Here is a 16,682-nt window from a genome sequence, read left to right on the forward strand (position 1 = left end):
ACACAGCCAAGTTTTCACAGAATCATAGAGCCATTAAAATGAATGAATGTGACTAAGGGAGCAACTAATTTCTGCAGGTCTACTCTGAGTAAAACTTAGCTGAATACCACCCAGACCAGGTAAAGGCTCTCAAAGGTCAATGCCAGATTTGCCATTATACTCATTTCATACATGGACCTTTTTTCTACTCATGTTACCTTCCTATATGAAAACTACTCTACACAGAAGCTTGTAAACTCATGTGGCAGTTTTGTTTTGTTTTGTAACACGTAATACTGTACCTAGTTTTCCAGCAGACTAATTGCAGTCCCTGCATAAAATAGTGTCATATGTGATATAGTCCCAAGTGGAGGAAAATACTTTTAGCAGTCTTCTCCAAACAATTCTTAAGATAACGCTGTTATCTCAGATACTCATTCATGAGACATAGTTAGGCACAGCAAACATTACAGAAATCCACAGTGCCTAGTATTACAATCTTATGGCATTCATGCTTAGAAACCTATTACCATTCTACAACAAAGCATCTGTTGTAGCCATTTTGATAGAAACTACTGAATGTGTATTATTGTTTACACACCATGCTATACTGAGAGAAAAAACCTCTCTTCCCATGCAAGTAGTTTGCAATAAGGCATGTCTCAAGCCATCCTTTGATGCACAAGTACATTCAGAAGGTCTGGCTTGCTAAAGTAAGTATTTGTGGATTACGGTTACTGTAATTATTTGCAAGGCTGATCAACCAAAAGTGTAAAAAGGAGCTAACAAATGGGCGGATGGTGCATGTTTGGGTTTAGTTGAATTCATAAAAACTAGCCGTCTACTGGGTGTTTTATTAAAAGACGGTTGAACATGCAAAATGCAAGGAAAAACTCAGCTAAGTTACCAAAAAATTGTTAGATAAGAGGCAGTAGAATGAAGCACATCAGTCTCATAGCAAGGTTAGAAAGAACATTCCAGCGACTTCCGTATATAATAATAGAAATGAAAGTTTAAAAGGTAAGGTGTGGGATCTCTGAACACTCTCTCAACTCCCTCTTAAAAATACATAGCTGTACAAATTTCAGTCTGGCATAATCACTGTGTACAGTACTTTCTGGCAACATGAATGAACTGAAAGTCAGTGCTATCTACTTCGACACTGGACAGTTTTAGGAAACAATTGACTACACAATCTGATACAAATTTCTGTGAACACCACAAATCTTTTAGCCATCTCTTTTCCAACTGTAGTTTCCCCTGCAGAATTTATATTGATGGCACAACCCATGTTTATCATAGGACTACAGTTAACATGGCAAGTGTGCCATCAGACTACAAAACCTACTACATACTTTGGCACTTAACATATTCTCTATTTACTGAATGTACATGTCAAAAAACAGGCCTCATATGCCCACACAAAAACAGCTAACAATGTGTGTACATGCACGCTCCACATGCATGTTTCTTGTTACATCTTAATAAATTGATGCTCAGCAGCAAACTGCAACAATTGTCTCAATGTTGGTCAGACGTTTGCCTTGCATTTGAAGAAGCTGCCATGGCCATTGGCCACCCAGAATGTGAACTGAAATGAAAACAGCCCATGGTGCTAGCGATACATTACTTCTTCCTTGTTTTGTACACAATGAGGTCATACAGAAGTCATGGCAAGCACCAATACTTAAGAGGTATGCAAACAAAGGGGGTGGGGGACAGCTGAATTAAAGCACTAAATGCACAGAACTGACCAAGGAAGGAATAGATAAATGTTCCAGGTCAGTCTTAGAAGGCTCCTAGATTAGGATATTTTTAAAAGCATTCATAAGGACACAGAATTCCTTACCGGTGCCCTGCTAAGAGGTGGCTTTGAAGGAGGTGTCCCTGATTTGGCTGTTGCTGATGCCGTACTGCATGTTGTAGTAGTAACACAAGTGACTGGAGTGCCTGCTTGCCCAGGTGTGGCTACTGGAGTCGCAATAGGTAAGCCTGTTGGACCAAGAATCAAACTGGCTGGTGGTATACTGGTACTTGCAACAGGTGCCGCAGGTTTTGTGGGCGCAACAGCAGTGGTTGGCAAGCCAGGCATAACTGTAGTCTCCACCACCAGTGATGTCTCCAGGGATACCGATGGGTGAGCTGCTCCAACACCACCATGCTCACTGAAAAGGGACCGGAGCTTTTCTTCCAAGGTCTTTATGTCATCTATGCCGGGTGCTTTGGGTTGACTGTCAACATCCCCTTCCAGGCAGTGAGTATGAGGTTGATTGGCTAATGGAGCTGGTTGAGGCTGACTATGTATTAAAGTCTGCTGGACTGCAGGGACATTCGTTACTGGTTGTGCCAATGGCAGAATGCCAGGTAATACTGGGGTAGAGACAGCACCTGCTGCTGCACCTAAGCTAGATGAGGTAACTGTGGGTGGGATGGGTAGTGGCTGTGAGATAGAGCTAGATATGCTTGATGCTACTGCAGAAGATATAGGTACAGAAACAGGCGCGGGCAGTCCACTTCCGCTGACTTGTTGTGTTTTTTCCGGTGACTGTTCAGTTTTTGACCTTGGCTGCAGCACACTAACTACCACCATTTCAGCTAGGCTGGGTACAGAACCGCTGGTGTTCAACTGAGAAGACTGCGAAACCACGCTCTGTGCCGAAGACACAGGGACCGAAGTTTGAGAAACGGCCAGGGCAGCACTACCAGCACCAACCTGTTGAGATGTTGCAGTTGGTGCCACAACTCCCGATATTGTAATGCTAGGCCTTGTCATTCCGGCTTGTGGCAATGTTAAAGAAGCAGGGGTGCTAACACTAGGAACAATTTCCCCAACAGCAGAAGCCACCTGGGATGCAGTTGTGGACAAAGAAGAAGGTGCACTGACGCTGGAAGGCACTCCGCTAACTGACTGTGACTGCAACCCTGGTGGTGGAGAGCTGGAGCCAGGCAATTCTTCACCCGACGGAAGCCCTGCTGTCACTTTTTCTGTTGACTGAGTTGATGGTAAAGAAACACCGGTGGTGGAAGGAACTGAGGAAGAAGGAGCGGGCACCGATGTTGGTGGCAGCCCCCCATTCATGCTTGAACTTAGGCATGGAAAAGGTGGCACAGCCTGGTTAAAAACTGGGGGGGCTGTGCTTGGTCCTTCTGTCGTTTGAGCATGCTTGAGCTCGGAGAAAGCTTGTTGCAGACTGAGTGAAGATGCAGAGTGAGAGAGATTCATTCCAGGGCCATGAGATGGAGAAGCAGCAACTGCAAGGAAGAGAGGTAAAGTCAGCTTCTCTGCAGAAACTTACTGGGTGGTAGTTAATGAAGTTTTACTCGGAGTAGGCCCACTCAATGGGCCTAACTTCGATTTCTGAAAGATATCAAAGGCCATAAGTACTTTCTATAGCAAGAGATTTTTGCACTGACTGCGTCTTCATTTTCTACCTAAAGGAAACTTGGGGGAAGGAGGAACACTGTGGCACAATTAGTTATTTTTCTGATTCCCCTGCTCCCACAGGTTTCAGAAATGGTGAACTACCCACAAATTCAAGTCACTGAGGCTTATAAAGTACTGGAAACAAGCATATATATGCAAGATAGCTTATGGATGCAAGAGGCAGCTAGATACCCATTTATGACTAGGAATCCTAATTTTCTATTTCTAACGGTATAACTTTCACAGTACTGCACACTCAAATAGATGGCAACAGTTTATGCCATGCTAATAAAGAAAGAAGGTAGGTTTACTTTCATTTTACCTATATATTTTTACCACAAAGATGGGGAAACTGCAGCCCTTCAGGTGCAGCTGATCTACAACTCCCATCATCCTTGGCTCTGTTAGCTGGGGCTGATGGAAGTTGGTATCTAACAACAGGTGGAAGGCCAATGGTTCCCCATCTTTGATTTACAATATTTACAAGCACCCTACAATAAAGTCCTCAATGCAGCTCACAATAAACAATAAAACCATTCAAAATTCCAACATAAAAAATACAAGAGTCAGATGAAATAAAAACATATTAAAGCTACAGCAAATGAAACCACCTGGATTTTTTGAAAAATGTATTTGCCTGGTGCTGACACCAAAGTGGTCACCAGGTAAGGACATTCTCTCCCCCATAGCCACTAGTTGCAGCTCATTTGGCTGGAGAAACTGAGAAGGGCCACTGAAGAAGAACCCAACATGCAGGTAGGCACACATGGAGACAGACATGCCTTTAGAAACAAATAAGTTCATTATTGATACAAGCCCTGTAAAACTGTTTCCTTGAAATCCACACATTCTGTTAGTGGTAAGAGCAGGCTGTGTTGGGAATGGTGATTAACTCACTTATATCAAGCAGCTCACTTTCTGATGGGATAGAAGTGAAAAATCTCTGTTCTCGTAACCTACTTTCGGGTACAGGGCTGACAATAAACCGTCTTCCAGCAGAATGGACAACCTGCGTCAATGAGTTAGGAGGAACACCTAAAGTAACAGAGAAAAATGTAGGATTACAGTTGTGCAATTTCCTACTGAGCTATGTACAATCTACCACACGGTACTAAATCATGCCATGACTGTCTTATACTATACCTGGGATACAAACTAGCAATAGAAGATTGTTAAGAGAATTCAATAGCCCTTACCTATTCTTTGTGGCATAGAAGACACAGGATCTGGCTGTTTGAAGTCTCCATCCAATTTCTGCAACAAATGAAATGATTATTTTTCTGCATAATCCCAGCATTCGACCACTAAATACACTGATGGCCATGTCTGGGTGAAATGGTAAATTCTGGTTTAGTTCTAGGTAAACCTCCTATGGGGCTTGTGTACTCCCTTCCACTTACACGGCCAAGGAGGAGTCGTTTCATGGCTTTCATAATTTCTTTATCATTAAGACTTTAGCTCAAGTTGATAGATAGCTTTTGCCAAAACTGCTTGTTGGAAGAAAGAGCAGTAGAAAGACGCATAGACCTTGTGGCAGAAGGCATGAGTGCATACAGTAAGACAAACCCTTACCTGGTTATGCATACTGTCCATGCTCTGGTCACCTTCTGGTTCCCCACTTGCATCCTCACTGAGCATTTCATCTGCCTTTTCTATGATGTCACGCACCTGCTCTACAAATGAATCCCTCTCCATTGCCAAGATGAATTCATTTTGCACCTGCATAAAATTTGGAATTGTGGTAAGTACAGACATGTCACCTTCCACTCATCTGAGCAAGTAACAGCAGCAGTTCAGGCGGAAGCACCAAAAGGAAAACTATACAGCACTATGGCAGTTACAGATGCTGCCCTTTCTCTCCTATCCTAAAAAGGAAAACTGGCCTTCCAATCTACAAGTATTAGTTTGAACACTTTTTGTAAATCACTTGGAGGCGTCTCTCTCTCTCTCTTTACAATCAAGCAGTGTATAAATTTTATGAAATAAAAAAATAAACTGGTGAGATAGCGAACTCAACCATGCCCAGCTTTTGTCACAGAGACACTTGCCACATATGATGCTTTCTGTCTTCTGAAATAGTGACCGCATCTCTTGCAGTGATAACAAGAGGGAGGGATGACCAATCTAAACAGAGGATGAGCAGCTATATTCTCAGTAATCATGGAGTTTACTGGGGGCCTTCCATGATGTTACTTGGCAGACTAAATACTTTGTATATCATTTCCCAAACACTACAGTAGTTATGGAAACAAATATTAGAGGTATGATTTCCCCCCAAAATAAAAATATGCATTCTGCTTTTGGGCTAGCCAGTTGCTGCTTCTGGATCATGGCCCTTGAGTGCAGAACAGTTAGACAATTGTTTCCTTGAAGAAATGATAGTTCTGAGAAAGAAGTTGATTCATGTTGATTCAACTGTTTGATTTAAGCAAGTACTGGCCCACACGCAGCAACTTCAGACATTTGTTAACCAGCAAACTGTGGAAAGACAAATTACAAGAAAACTGTGCTAAAAACAAGCACTTGGAGAAAGCAAATTCAGTAGCAATTAAATATTTGGTACTGAAGCTAATATTTGAACACAGAATTAAGCTTCCATCTGAACTGCTTACCATGATAGAGGCTATTTCCTCTGGATTGTCACCATCCAAGTCGAATTTGAAAGTAACCATTTTTCTATTGTGCGTTTCTAACTGGCATTCCACAACACGGTCTCCTTTATTTGAAACCTGGAACACACAATTCTGTTATTCAAGATGAGAAGTAAACAGAATGGAAGAGACTGATAGCTGTAGATGGGCTGGGAGCAATATAGAGAGGCAGGAAAATACACAGATGAAATTATCAAGAACCACCAGGGGTTTGCCCACAGCCATAAAGGGACTGAACAAGGCATTCAGGGACATGGGGGGTTGAATTCAGTCTTCTCCCATAAAAGTGAAATTCCATATATTACAAGGGAACAGAGTTGTCTGGTTCACACATAACATGAAGCCATGGTTTATTAAACACAGGCCAGTAGTATACGTACCGCGCATTTAGTGCCAGCAAACCATGATTTGTTACTGACTTGCAAACCTTGGTTTCTTTTAAATATGGCTTTGTGTTATGTGTGAACTAACCACCTTCCTTGACCATGATTTGTCTGGCCCCTCCACCCCAGAAGCTCGCCAAGCTAGAAAGGTATGAGAGCAGCTGGAAGGAGGTGAACTTGGGGGAAATAAGCAATGGTTTGATTGTCTATGTGACAGCTCGTAGTTTGTTAAATGAACCAAGGCTTAGCGCTGTGTGAATAAGGCCATTCTCTCCCCCCACCCCAACATACATACACAATCTTAAAATATGGTGGAAGCTTGATGGGGACATGGTAGTTACACAACTCAATATATGCCATCTTAAGCAAAACAAGCAAACAAACACAGAAACACACAGTAGTATAACCCAATGTTAGAATTTAGGACAGAAAAAGCAGCACAGGAGAACAATTTGTCAAGAGGTTAGAACCGTGACTGAATTCAGATATAATGAGAAACCTTGGTTTGTTGTTATGAAGAGAGGCAGAGACAAACCCTTGGCTCATACACTCCCTCCTCCCCTGCCTCTGCATGCAAAGTGAGATATGAAGCTTTAGATTCTACTCAATAGCAAACCAAAGCTTACCTACAAACCTGGATCAAACTATACTTTATAATGTTGGTTTGAGCAAATCATAGTTTGCTGTTAACTAAAAAGCAACATTTCTAATCTCCTCCCCTTGCATGCAGGACAATGGGAGGGGAGAGCACATAAGGCCACGATTTTTGCCTACTCTAATAAACAGTTAGTTGAAACTATGATTTAGTGTTATGTCTGAACCACCCTACTATGCACTAAAACAGATGTGTTAAAACACAGTGGACTGATTCAGATGTAACACTAAACCATAGTTTAGCACGATACAGTGCAGTATCACCAAAAGAAACTCACATTAAGAATTCTCAGTTTGGGACGTGTAGTCTTCTCATGCCGAGAGCGGCTGCGCACTGACTTCCGATAATGCCGTTTCGTAGTCCTCCCTTCATGTCTACCACTAGATGCTGGAACACTTTCATTGCAGTCACTTAAGCCTGAAGCAACATCTGAATGTGCACTACAGAAAAACAAGTAGGGAAAAAATCAGCCATTTTTTACCTGTAATTCCCCCCCACACTTCCTTTACATTCCTTGATTTGCTGAGAGTATCACTCTCAGCAAATCAAGGAATGTAAGTAAACTGCTCTTTAGAAAATCCTACCGCTACATGCTGATAAAGATGATTAAATCTGCACTAGTGAAATGAGGCTCAAATGTGTTTTTTAATTAGTCATTAAATGCCTCTCTTGTATATTTCATCAGGAGTTTCCAAACTGTGGCTTGTGGACCACTAGTAGTCTGTGGTCTTCATTCAGGTGATCCACAGCATGTTTGTGGATTTGTGGTTGAACAGGGGAAACAGTACTTTTCATTGCCTTAAATATTCATAATGTATTGATTATTATTTGTATGTTCATTGCTTCTTTTATTTCTTATAATATATTTCATATTACAGTTTTAATTCCGTAGACTTCAAATTGTAATACACGCAACCCCCCCTTTACACACATTCAATATGTGTGCAACTGCGCACATGTGCATCGAGCCAAACCCGCAAGGGATGTGTGCAGTAACTCAGAACATAACCCTGCAAAAATGGACATAACCCTGCAGAAATGAACATAAATGAACAAAAAATGAACATAACCCTGCAAAAATACAGTAACATACAGTGGATGCTCGGGTTGCGAACATGATCTGTGCGGGAGGCACATCTGCAACCCACAGCACCGCGTCTGCGCACACACAGGTTGTGATATGGAGCTTTTGTGCATGTGCAAAGCGCGATTTAGCGCTTCTGCGCATGCACGAGCGCCGAAACCCGGAAGTAACTCGTTTCGGTACTACCGGGTTTTGGCATGTCCGTAACCCAAAAATGCACAACCTGAAGCGTCTGTAATGCGAGATATGACTGTACAATATATAAGAAATACCAGAAGCAATTAAATGCAATTTAAAAAAAAATACAGCATCTACCGCAGCACATTACATTTGCTATAACAAGCATAAAAATAATTAAGTAGTTCACCAAGACCCTCACCAATTTTCAAGTGGTCTGTAGGGAGGAAAGTTTTGGAATCACTATGCTACATGCTTTAAGAAAGAGTCGTCTTTTGAGTCACTCACAGGAAAGATGCAGCCCATTTTTAATAGTGTGCTGCAACGGGTAAGGTATAGTTAAGTGAGGACATTATGAGCCTGGTACAACTAGCGTCTGAGCAGCCTTGCTGTAATTCAGAAAAGGAGTAATCAGTGACAATTAGAGATGGGTAACTTGTGACCCTCCAGAGGTCTCATCAGCCTCAGCCAGCATGGTTGATTGTCAGGGATGATGGAACTGGAGTCAAACAAGTTCCATGCCCCAGCTTAGATGCCAAGGGCAGATGTTAAGAGTTCACATGCGAAGAGTCCGCCCAAATCAGAAACAGATTAACAGAAGCACCATGTCTGTAATAATAAATATCCAAGTTGAAATGCAATAATTTACTATTTACCTATCTATTGAGGAAACCAATGGGGTTGATTGCGAAGGCGGCTGCTGCTGCACTGGTGGTTGAGTCTCTGCAGGTGCTGTTTGAGTAACTCCAGAAGTACTCTGCAAAAGATAAAGCATTCCTTTCATGCATCTTGTTAAAGAGCTCTTTTTCCAGCCCCATCACAGTCCATCCATCTAGGTAACTAGAAGCTGAAAAGCACACTCTTCTCTCTAGAATATCTTAAAGCATCTAAACATTTCAAATTTTTAACCCCAAATGAGGTTTTCGTGCAAATTTGAAACAAGTTGCCTGGTGAAAGTCAACCATTTTATTCACTACATGATGGTGGCACTACAGCTTGCCATGCAACCAGAAATCTTACTAGCAGAATGTGCAACAGAGAAGCCAATGCAGAGTGCAAAGTCCATTCAAATCTCCCCCAGCTACAGCAAGGCTGCAGGGAACACGTTTGAGGAGAGATTTTTTTCCAGTGACTATTGAGTATAGCATGTCTTCAATACAACGATTGGCATTACTAGCCAGAAAAGAAGTGCTAGCAAGTGTTTTGCATCTTGGGAGGCCCACTCACTTCCCAACAGCATAGCCAGGGGCAACAAGGTCTCCACATTGGCATCACATTCTGCTGTAAGAGAAATTCATTTTGACGATTAGCATATGATTTTTCAGCTTGCTACTCCAAATGGAAGTGAATTCAAAATTCATGCCCTGAAACTCAGTTTTTAGAATGCACACACACAGCAACATGCATAGTCCATTTACCTCTAATGCTGTCTGCTGGGAGGCTGAAGATGAGACCTGCTGTGCTAAACAGGAAGCAGGCTGTGGCACTTGAACCTGTCCGCCTAGACTGCCCAAAGAAACTAAAACATTCTGCTCCACATAAGGCTGTACCATTGCAGCAAGATAGCCTGGCTGAGACAGTACATCTGTGGGTAAGGGAGGGGATAGTACTGCAGAAGGGAGGCAAGCAGAGGCCACAGAAGAAGCAATGTTTGAGTCTCCAGTATATTGTGCTGGTAGCCGAGGTGGGAAGCCCTGCGATAAATGAGGAAGCCAAGTTATTGTAATTTAGGGTAATTCAGGGGAAAACAGTATGAAACAGATAGGAAGGGGGGAAAGCAAGGCAAGCTGAACAGGATTTTTAACTCCCTCCTGCCATGAACTCCTTAGATTTGTTGCACAACTTCCAGGGTACCTTATTTTAAAAAGGAACAAAGCCTACTGCCTTGGGGTCAATGTTAAATCCCAAGCCATCATGCACTCTGGAACAGCAGTGCACCACACAACTAAAGGGACCTTAAAGCAACCTGTGTACTAAAAAGGTCCTCCCCGTCCTGTTAACTATAAATGCTCCATCAAGTTACCAGGTCTGCAAAGAAGCTGTCAGATGACTGGGCCCCAGTCAAGTCAGAACAACAGGGCTCCATCTCTTCTAATGCCTGCTTGCCAGTCTCTTTCCAGAGACAAAAAGACAGGTTTCAATTGTTATTTATTTTTGTTGTGCTATCTACTGAAGACGAATTCAACATGTTGGAGCATGGGAAATCTGTTTGCTTGCCATGTGTATATCATGGTGCTTCCGTATCTTTCACAATTTAAGTCTTGTTAAGCTTTTTATGCTGTGCTCCAGCTGACAGTCAAAACTGCCTGGCCAGCACTCCAGCAAATTATCACTGCAGCCTGCAATCTCATAGCTTTAATTGGAGGATGGATGGCAGCTAATGGATTGAGGTTGAATCCTGACAAGACAGAAGTACTGTTCTTGGGGGACAGGGGGCGGGCTGGTGTGGAGGACTCCCTGGTCCTGAATGGGGTAACTGTGCCCTTGAAGGACCAGGTGCGCAGCCTGGGAGTCATTTTGGACTCCCAGCTGTCCAAGGAGGCAAAGGTCAATTCTGTATCCAGGGCAGCTGTCTACCAGCTCCACCTGGTATGCAGGCTAAGACCCTACCTGCCCACAGACTGTCTCGCCAGAGTGGTGCATGCTCTAGTTATCTCCCGCTTGGACTACTGCAATGCACTCTATGTGGGGCTACCTTTGAAGGTGACCCGGAAACTACAACTAATCCAGAATGCGGCAGCTAGACTGGTGACTGGGGGCGGCCGCCGAGACCACATAACACCGGTCTTGAAAGACCTACGTTGGCTCCCAGCACGTTTCCAAGCACAATTCAAAGTGCTGGTGTTGACCTTTAAAGCCCTAAATGGCCTCGGCCCAGTATACCTGAAGGAGTGTCTCCCCCACCAGCGTTCTGCCTGGACACTGAAGTCCATTGCCGAGGGCCTTCTGGCGGTTCCCTCACTGCAAGAAGCAAAGCTACAGGGAACCAGGCAGAGGGCCTTCTCGGTAGTGGCGCCCGCCCTGTGGAATGCCCTCCCATCAGATGTCAAAGAGATAAACAACTACCTGGCATTCAGAAGACATCTGAAGGCAGCCATGTTCAGGGAATTTTTTAATATGTGACATTTTAATGTATTTTTAATCTTTGCTGGAAGCCACCCAGAGTGGCTGGGGAAACCCAGCCAGATGGGCGGGGTACAAATAATAAATTATTATTATTATATTATTATTATTATTATTAACTGAGGTGAAACACCTGATTTGCTAGATGCCCTCATCACACCCAAGCATAAGGTAGTAGTGGAATGGAGAACCTGTAGCTTCCAAATGTTGCTTGACTGCAACTCCCATACCTCATTGACACTGCTGGCTGGGGCTGATGCAGTCCAACAACTTCAGGAGAGCTACAGGCTCCCCACCCTGCACTGGTATTTGAGTGGGGAAACTGTGGCCCTTCAGTGATCTGACAGTCATTTACATGTCAGTCAACATTACTCTTCCAGCTCAGTTGGTTAGAGTGTGGTATTGATAATACCAAGGTTGCAGGTTCAAGCCCCATATGGGACATCTGCATATTCCTGCATTGCAGGGGGTTGGACTAGATGAGCCTCAGGGTGCCTTCCAATTCTATAATTCTACGATTCATTCCTCAGTAAAAACTACCAATGCAAAAACAAAATACCATTACTAATCAAATTTGGTTTGAAATCAGGACTTTCCCTTGTATATGGAAAAACCATTTGGCCTCTCCTTCCAAAGACTGCAAGTAACTTTTCAGGACATCTTAGCGGAGTCTAAAGCACCAGAGGAGCAGAAGAGAGGGACTCTTTCTTGACTGCCACAATACCTGGTACACAGCATCTGTAGGTGGAAGTGGTACTTCAGCAGTTTGTCCAAGTGTGGCTGGCAATCCCATGGGCTGAACAGATGGCTGTAGAAGCTGTGGGAGAACCTGGCCGGACAGCTGCGTCACGGGCTGCAGAAGAGTTGGAAGCTGGCTAGGGACAACAGTTGAACCCACAGGAATAGCAGCTGCTGCAGCAGATGTGGCCAAAGTGAGCAATGGCTGGCTAACACCAGATGCCATGGAGATGGGTAGAGTTGGGAAACCAGGTTGAGCCACTGACACATGAGGTGTTGCTATGGGCATCTGAGAAACTGAGAACTGTGGATGAAGGGGAGTCTGTAAGGGCGGGCCCATAGGGAGAAAATGAGAGCCAATGGGCATGACAGGGGCAACTGAAGGCTGAGGAAGGGAAGGCACTGCCATAGGTAACTGTGTTTCACCTTGGATGATCGGCACTGGCTGGGAAACAGGAAGCTGGGGAGGTAAAGAAAAAGATAGACCTTTAAGGAGAAAGGTTGCAGGAAGCAGGCTTTTAATTGCATTAGTCCAAGAAAAGGGGGGAAATGTTTACACCACACTTAACAGGAGCAGGGAAGGAATATATTTGACAGAGTGGCTGGGAAGGTTACTTCCAATTAGCAATTTTTGGTGCCCTTTTTTGATGCATATCTTTAACATTTTGGAGAAATTATCCTTGTTATCAAAGGAGAATTTCAGGATGGAGAAACAAGGTCAAGACACCCAGCCAGATGGGTGGGGTAATAATAATAATAATAGTAGTAGTAGTAGTAGTAGTATATTATTATTATAGCATGGCATCAGTTTATATAGAACACACCTCTAATAACCCCTCATATGGGTGTAGGAGCCTGAGGTCAGGGGGGAATAAAAGCCACTCAGCCAACATATAGAGATACTCTTGTTAGTGCCAAAAAGCAGAGCAAGAAATGCAACAGGAATTTTTTTCAGGAAACCTAAGCAAAATTGCCACAAAAATTTAGTATTTTGGGATTCAAAAGTATATACATCTACAGGACCAATCTGGAGTCAGCAAAAAGCCTCTAGGGCAAGGAGTGAAGGAGGGAGATGTGGAGAAAAAAGGAGACTCATCTTGAAGAGCACTCAGTGTTGGGATACTGAGCCACTGACGCCCTACACTGATTTAAAAAAAACAAAAACTATGCACACACACATGCACTCTCAAACAACACACAGGTTTTTCTAACTTTTTCAAAATCAGGCATTGCATTTTAGACCATGACAAAAGTTGATGGGTCTTCCCATTTAATACACGGATTTTCTTTATCCTAATACTTTCATTGTACTCTTCCAGACAACACATTTCCAACTAGATAGATAGATAGATATACACCCTGTTTTGTCACATAATTGAAGGGGGCTTAGCTGCTAACAATTCAGGTAGTCCAGACAGAAGCCCTCCAGAAGCTAGCAAGTTGCAGTTTACCTGTGTCCCAGCTGCTACCTGAGGCACAGACATTATTTGTGCTTGCTGTGTGACTGGCTGCGATGGAGCAGCTCCACTGGAAACTGAAGGCTGCTGAACTTGGTATTGCCCAGTCTGTTGTGAAGGGGCTGAAGGCTGGGTGCTCTGTCATAGAAGAAAAAACAACAGCAGATTATTTACACTGGACAAAAACACCTTTCATCTGGAAATATTTTGCAGCAGTTGATCTTGTTTTGGGTATATCTGAATTCCTGCTGTGTATGTGTGTATTCTAATGATAATATTTTGTTTTAAGATGTTCAACAGTACTGAAGTAGAGTTAGCAAAAACTTCCTGAGAAACAACTGAAAATAAGCACAGCCTACTTAAAGGTCAAGGGACGTGGGTGGTGCTGTGGGTTAAACCACAAAGCCTAGGACTTGCCGATCAGAAGGTCGGAGGTTTGAATCCCCGTGACGGGGTGAGCTCCCGTTGCTCGGTCCCTGCTCCTGCCAACCTAGCAGTTTGAAAGCACATCAAGTGCAAGTAGATAAATAGGTACCGCTCCAGCGGGAAGGTAAACGGCGTTTCTGATTGCTGCTCTGGTTCACCAGAAGCGGCATAGTCATGCTAGCCACATGAGCTGTACGCCGGCTGCCTCGGCCAATAAAACAAGATGAGCGCCGCAACCCCAGAGTTGGCCACGACTGGACCTAATGCTCAGGGGTCCCTTTACCTTTACCTTTACTTAAAGGTTGGGGGCGGGGAGGTGACATGTGCATGGTGGGAGGGGAATCAACAACTGGCACTCAGACAAAGGTGAAGTTCAGCCTTTCATTGGAACTTGGCTTAAAAAAATAGGAAGCTCAAACCAGAAAATTGTGATTTAAGGCCTTGTGGAAACCCAAACCAAACATGTCTTGCAATCTAAGTTCATAGGGAGATCTTGAAACACCATTTCCCAGTTCAAATAACACAGTAAACAGTGTGTTCTGAAGCCAGACATAGGAAGAATTAATAATAATAATAATAATAATAATAATAATAATAATAATAATGTACCCTGCCCATCTAACTGGGTTGCCCCAGCTACTCTGGACTCTTGGTGGCTTCCAACAGAATATACAGAAACACAATGGAACACCACACAATAAAAGTTTCCTGATACAGGGCTGCCTTCAGGTGTCTACGGAAGGTCGTATAATTATTTATCCCTTTGACATCTGACGGGAGGAAGTTCCACAGGTTGGGTGCCGCTACCAAGACCACCTCACTTCTCACAATGAGGGAGCAGCTAGAAGGCCCTCAGAGCTTAGGGGAGAGACAGCTCATGTTCATTGCTTGTTTTTACTCTTTGAAATCATAGTTCACAGGAACCAGGAACATTCTATCTATACTTTGCCAAATACTAATACTAGAAAAGTTAGCATGCAGAGCAAAGCTTTTTGAGAAAAGTTACATAGGAACACCACATGAAATTGTCTCATGCAAGATGAAAGCTAACTGTTAAATGGGACTGATTTCTACAGTTAATTATTTTCAACACATTAACAAACTTTCACCAAATATTAATTTGGGCACATTTCTGTGGAAAACGTACAGAATAAATCAAGCTAAGTCAAAGGAATGGTAATCACCTATAACTTGGAAGCAGAAAGGTAAAATTTTAAAAATACAAATCTTAAACAAATTCCACAGCAAATCCCCAAAGAAATCAGAAAAAAATGTACAAAATTCACTTTAGTATATGTTAACTTAACCATGTCCCACCTTTCCTACCTAGAAACAAGGTAGCTGACTTCTTGTCCTCTAGATGTTGTTGAACTACAACTCCCATCTTCTCTGACCATTGCCTGTATTTGCTCATGGTGATGGGAGCTGGAGTCCAGCATCAACTGGAGAGCCATAGAGTAGTCCAACCTGCTACCAAGTCAAACACTGAAAGCACTATAAAAAAGAACTGCACTGAATATCCTCAACCTACAGAAATATATGAAAAACAGTTGCTCATCATTACCTGTTGACTTGGCTGCATTAGCTGGGATGATGTGCCAACTGATGAAGCGTTTGAAGTTGGCTGCCCTTTCATCTGCGCCTAAAGGAAAAAGACAGAGAATCAGATTCTTTGCCAACTTCTATACTGAAAATAAGCACCTGAACAACACTGGCCTGTAGTTAAACATCCCCAATGAATTAGAACAGCATTCAATATGGACGCTTCAAACAAAGTACTGTCATTGCAATGCATTGTTTTACAATGCATTATTTTTGTAGCATCTAATACAAGTTGCAAGTCTAAGTTCTGCATGATGCATTTCTACAATGAAAATCTCATCCTCCTGCAGTTTGTCAAAGATCTGCATCAGGTTATGCTGGCACAAGAGGAAACAATGAGCTGTAGTTTGGTTTAGCTCTATTAAATATCTGCATTTACAAGCAATATGTAATCTAGGCCAATATTAATTCATCTTAATAAGCATCATAACTTAAGATTTGTCCTGGAATTTTGATTTCCAGCTAGTAACTTCCAATTTTAATAAGTAAGCAAGGCACAATAATCATGAATGGATGTGAAAGAAAGAAAAGAAAAGAAAAGCCAACTACCCAAACTTGAATGGAAATGATCGTTTTTGAAAAAGACATTTGCAGCATACTGAAATGTATACCACATTCTGGGCTTTATCTCAGTATATAATGGAAAAATGGTATGTACAAAGTGGAAAAATCAGAGCTAAAGCTTGTAATGTTGCAGTGACAAGGTTGAATAAGGTATACAATATTTGAACAATTACACAAAGAATTTTAAAGAAAAAAGGTAGCCGAGGAGTTCATTTACCCAAGTCAAACCTATAGGAACGTATGGTGTCAGATTGTTATCAAACAAGCATATTCTATATACGCTTGCAGTATGGTGGAAACATGGGACAGAGCTGTGGGGTCATTTTGAGAGGTGGGAGAAAATACTATTCAATTAGCTTGTGAGGTTCATCTTGTAAGGTTTGGATCTGAATTAAGTGCTTCTGTGGAATCTATTTAGC

General features: G+C 42.7%; 1 protein-coding gene across 12 annotated transcripts in view; it reads right to left on the minus strand.

Annotated features, from left to right (window-relative positions):
- The window catches only part of WNK1 (WNK lysine deficient protein kinase 1), a 105,933-nt gene that overhangs the window by 21,492 nt on the left and 67,759 nt on the right, over nt 1-16,682 (minus strand). For 10 of the 12 annotated variants that reach the window (XM_080971543.1, XM_080971547.1, XM_080971551.1 and 7 more), the window contains 11 exons: nt 15,662-15,739; nt 13,666-13,809; nt 12,201-12,674; nt 9,772-10,047; nt 9,010-9,110; nt 7,370-7,532; nt 6,016-6,132; nt 4,976-5,122; nt 4,600-4,657; nt 4,301-4,438; nt 1,829-3,231 (listed from right to left, as the gene is read on the minus strand). In XM_080971543.1, coding sequence (XP_080827669.1) covers nt 1,829-3,231; nt 4,301-4,438; nt 4,600-4,657; nt 4,976-5,122; nt 6,016-6,132; nt 7,370-7,532; nt 9,010-9,110; nt 9,772-10,047; nt 12,201-12,674; nt 13,666-13,809; nt 15,662-15,739 — 3,099 coding nt within the window. The remainder of the gene's footprint in view (nt 1-1,828; nt 3,232-4,300; nt 4,439-4,599; nt 4,658-4,975; nt 5,123-6,015; nt 6,133-7,369; nt 7,533-9,009; nt 9,111-9,771; nt 10,048-12,200; nt 12,675-13,665; nt 13,810-15,661; nt 15,740-16,682) is intronic. The other 2 variants (XM_080971550.1, XM_080971542.1) reach the window with 2 other exon arrangements.

This window comes from Podarcis pityusensis (genome assembly GCF_964106645.2).
Source record: "Podarcis pityusensis genome assembly, chromosome: 10".
In the NCBI taxonomy this organism is placed as follows: domain Eukaryota; kingdom Metazoa; phylum Chordata; class Lepidosauria; order Squamata; family Lacertidae; genus Podarcis; species Podarcis pityusensis.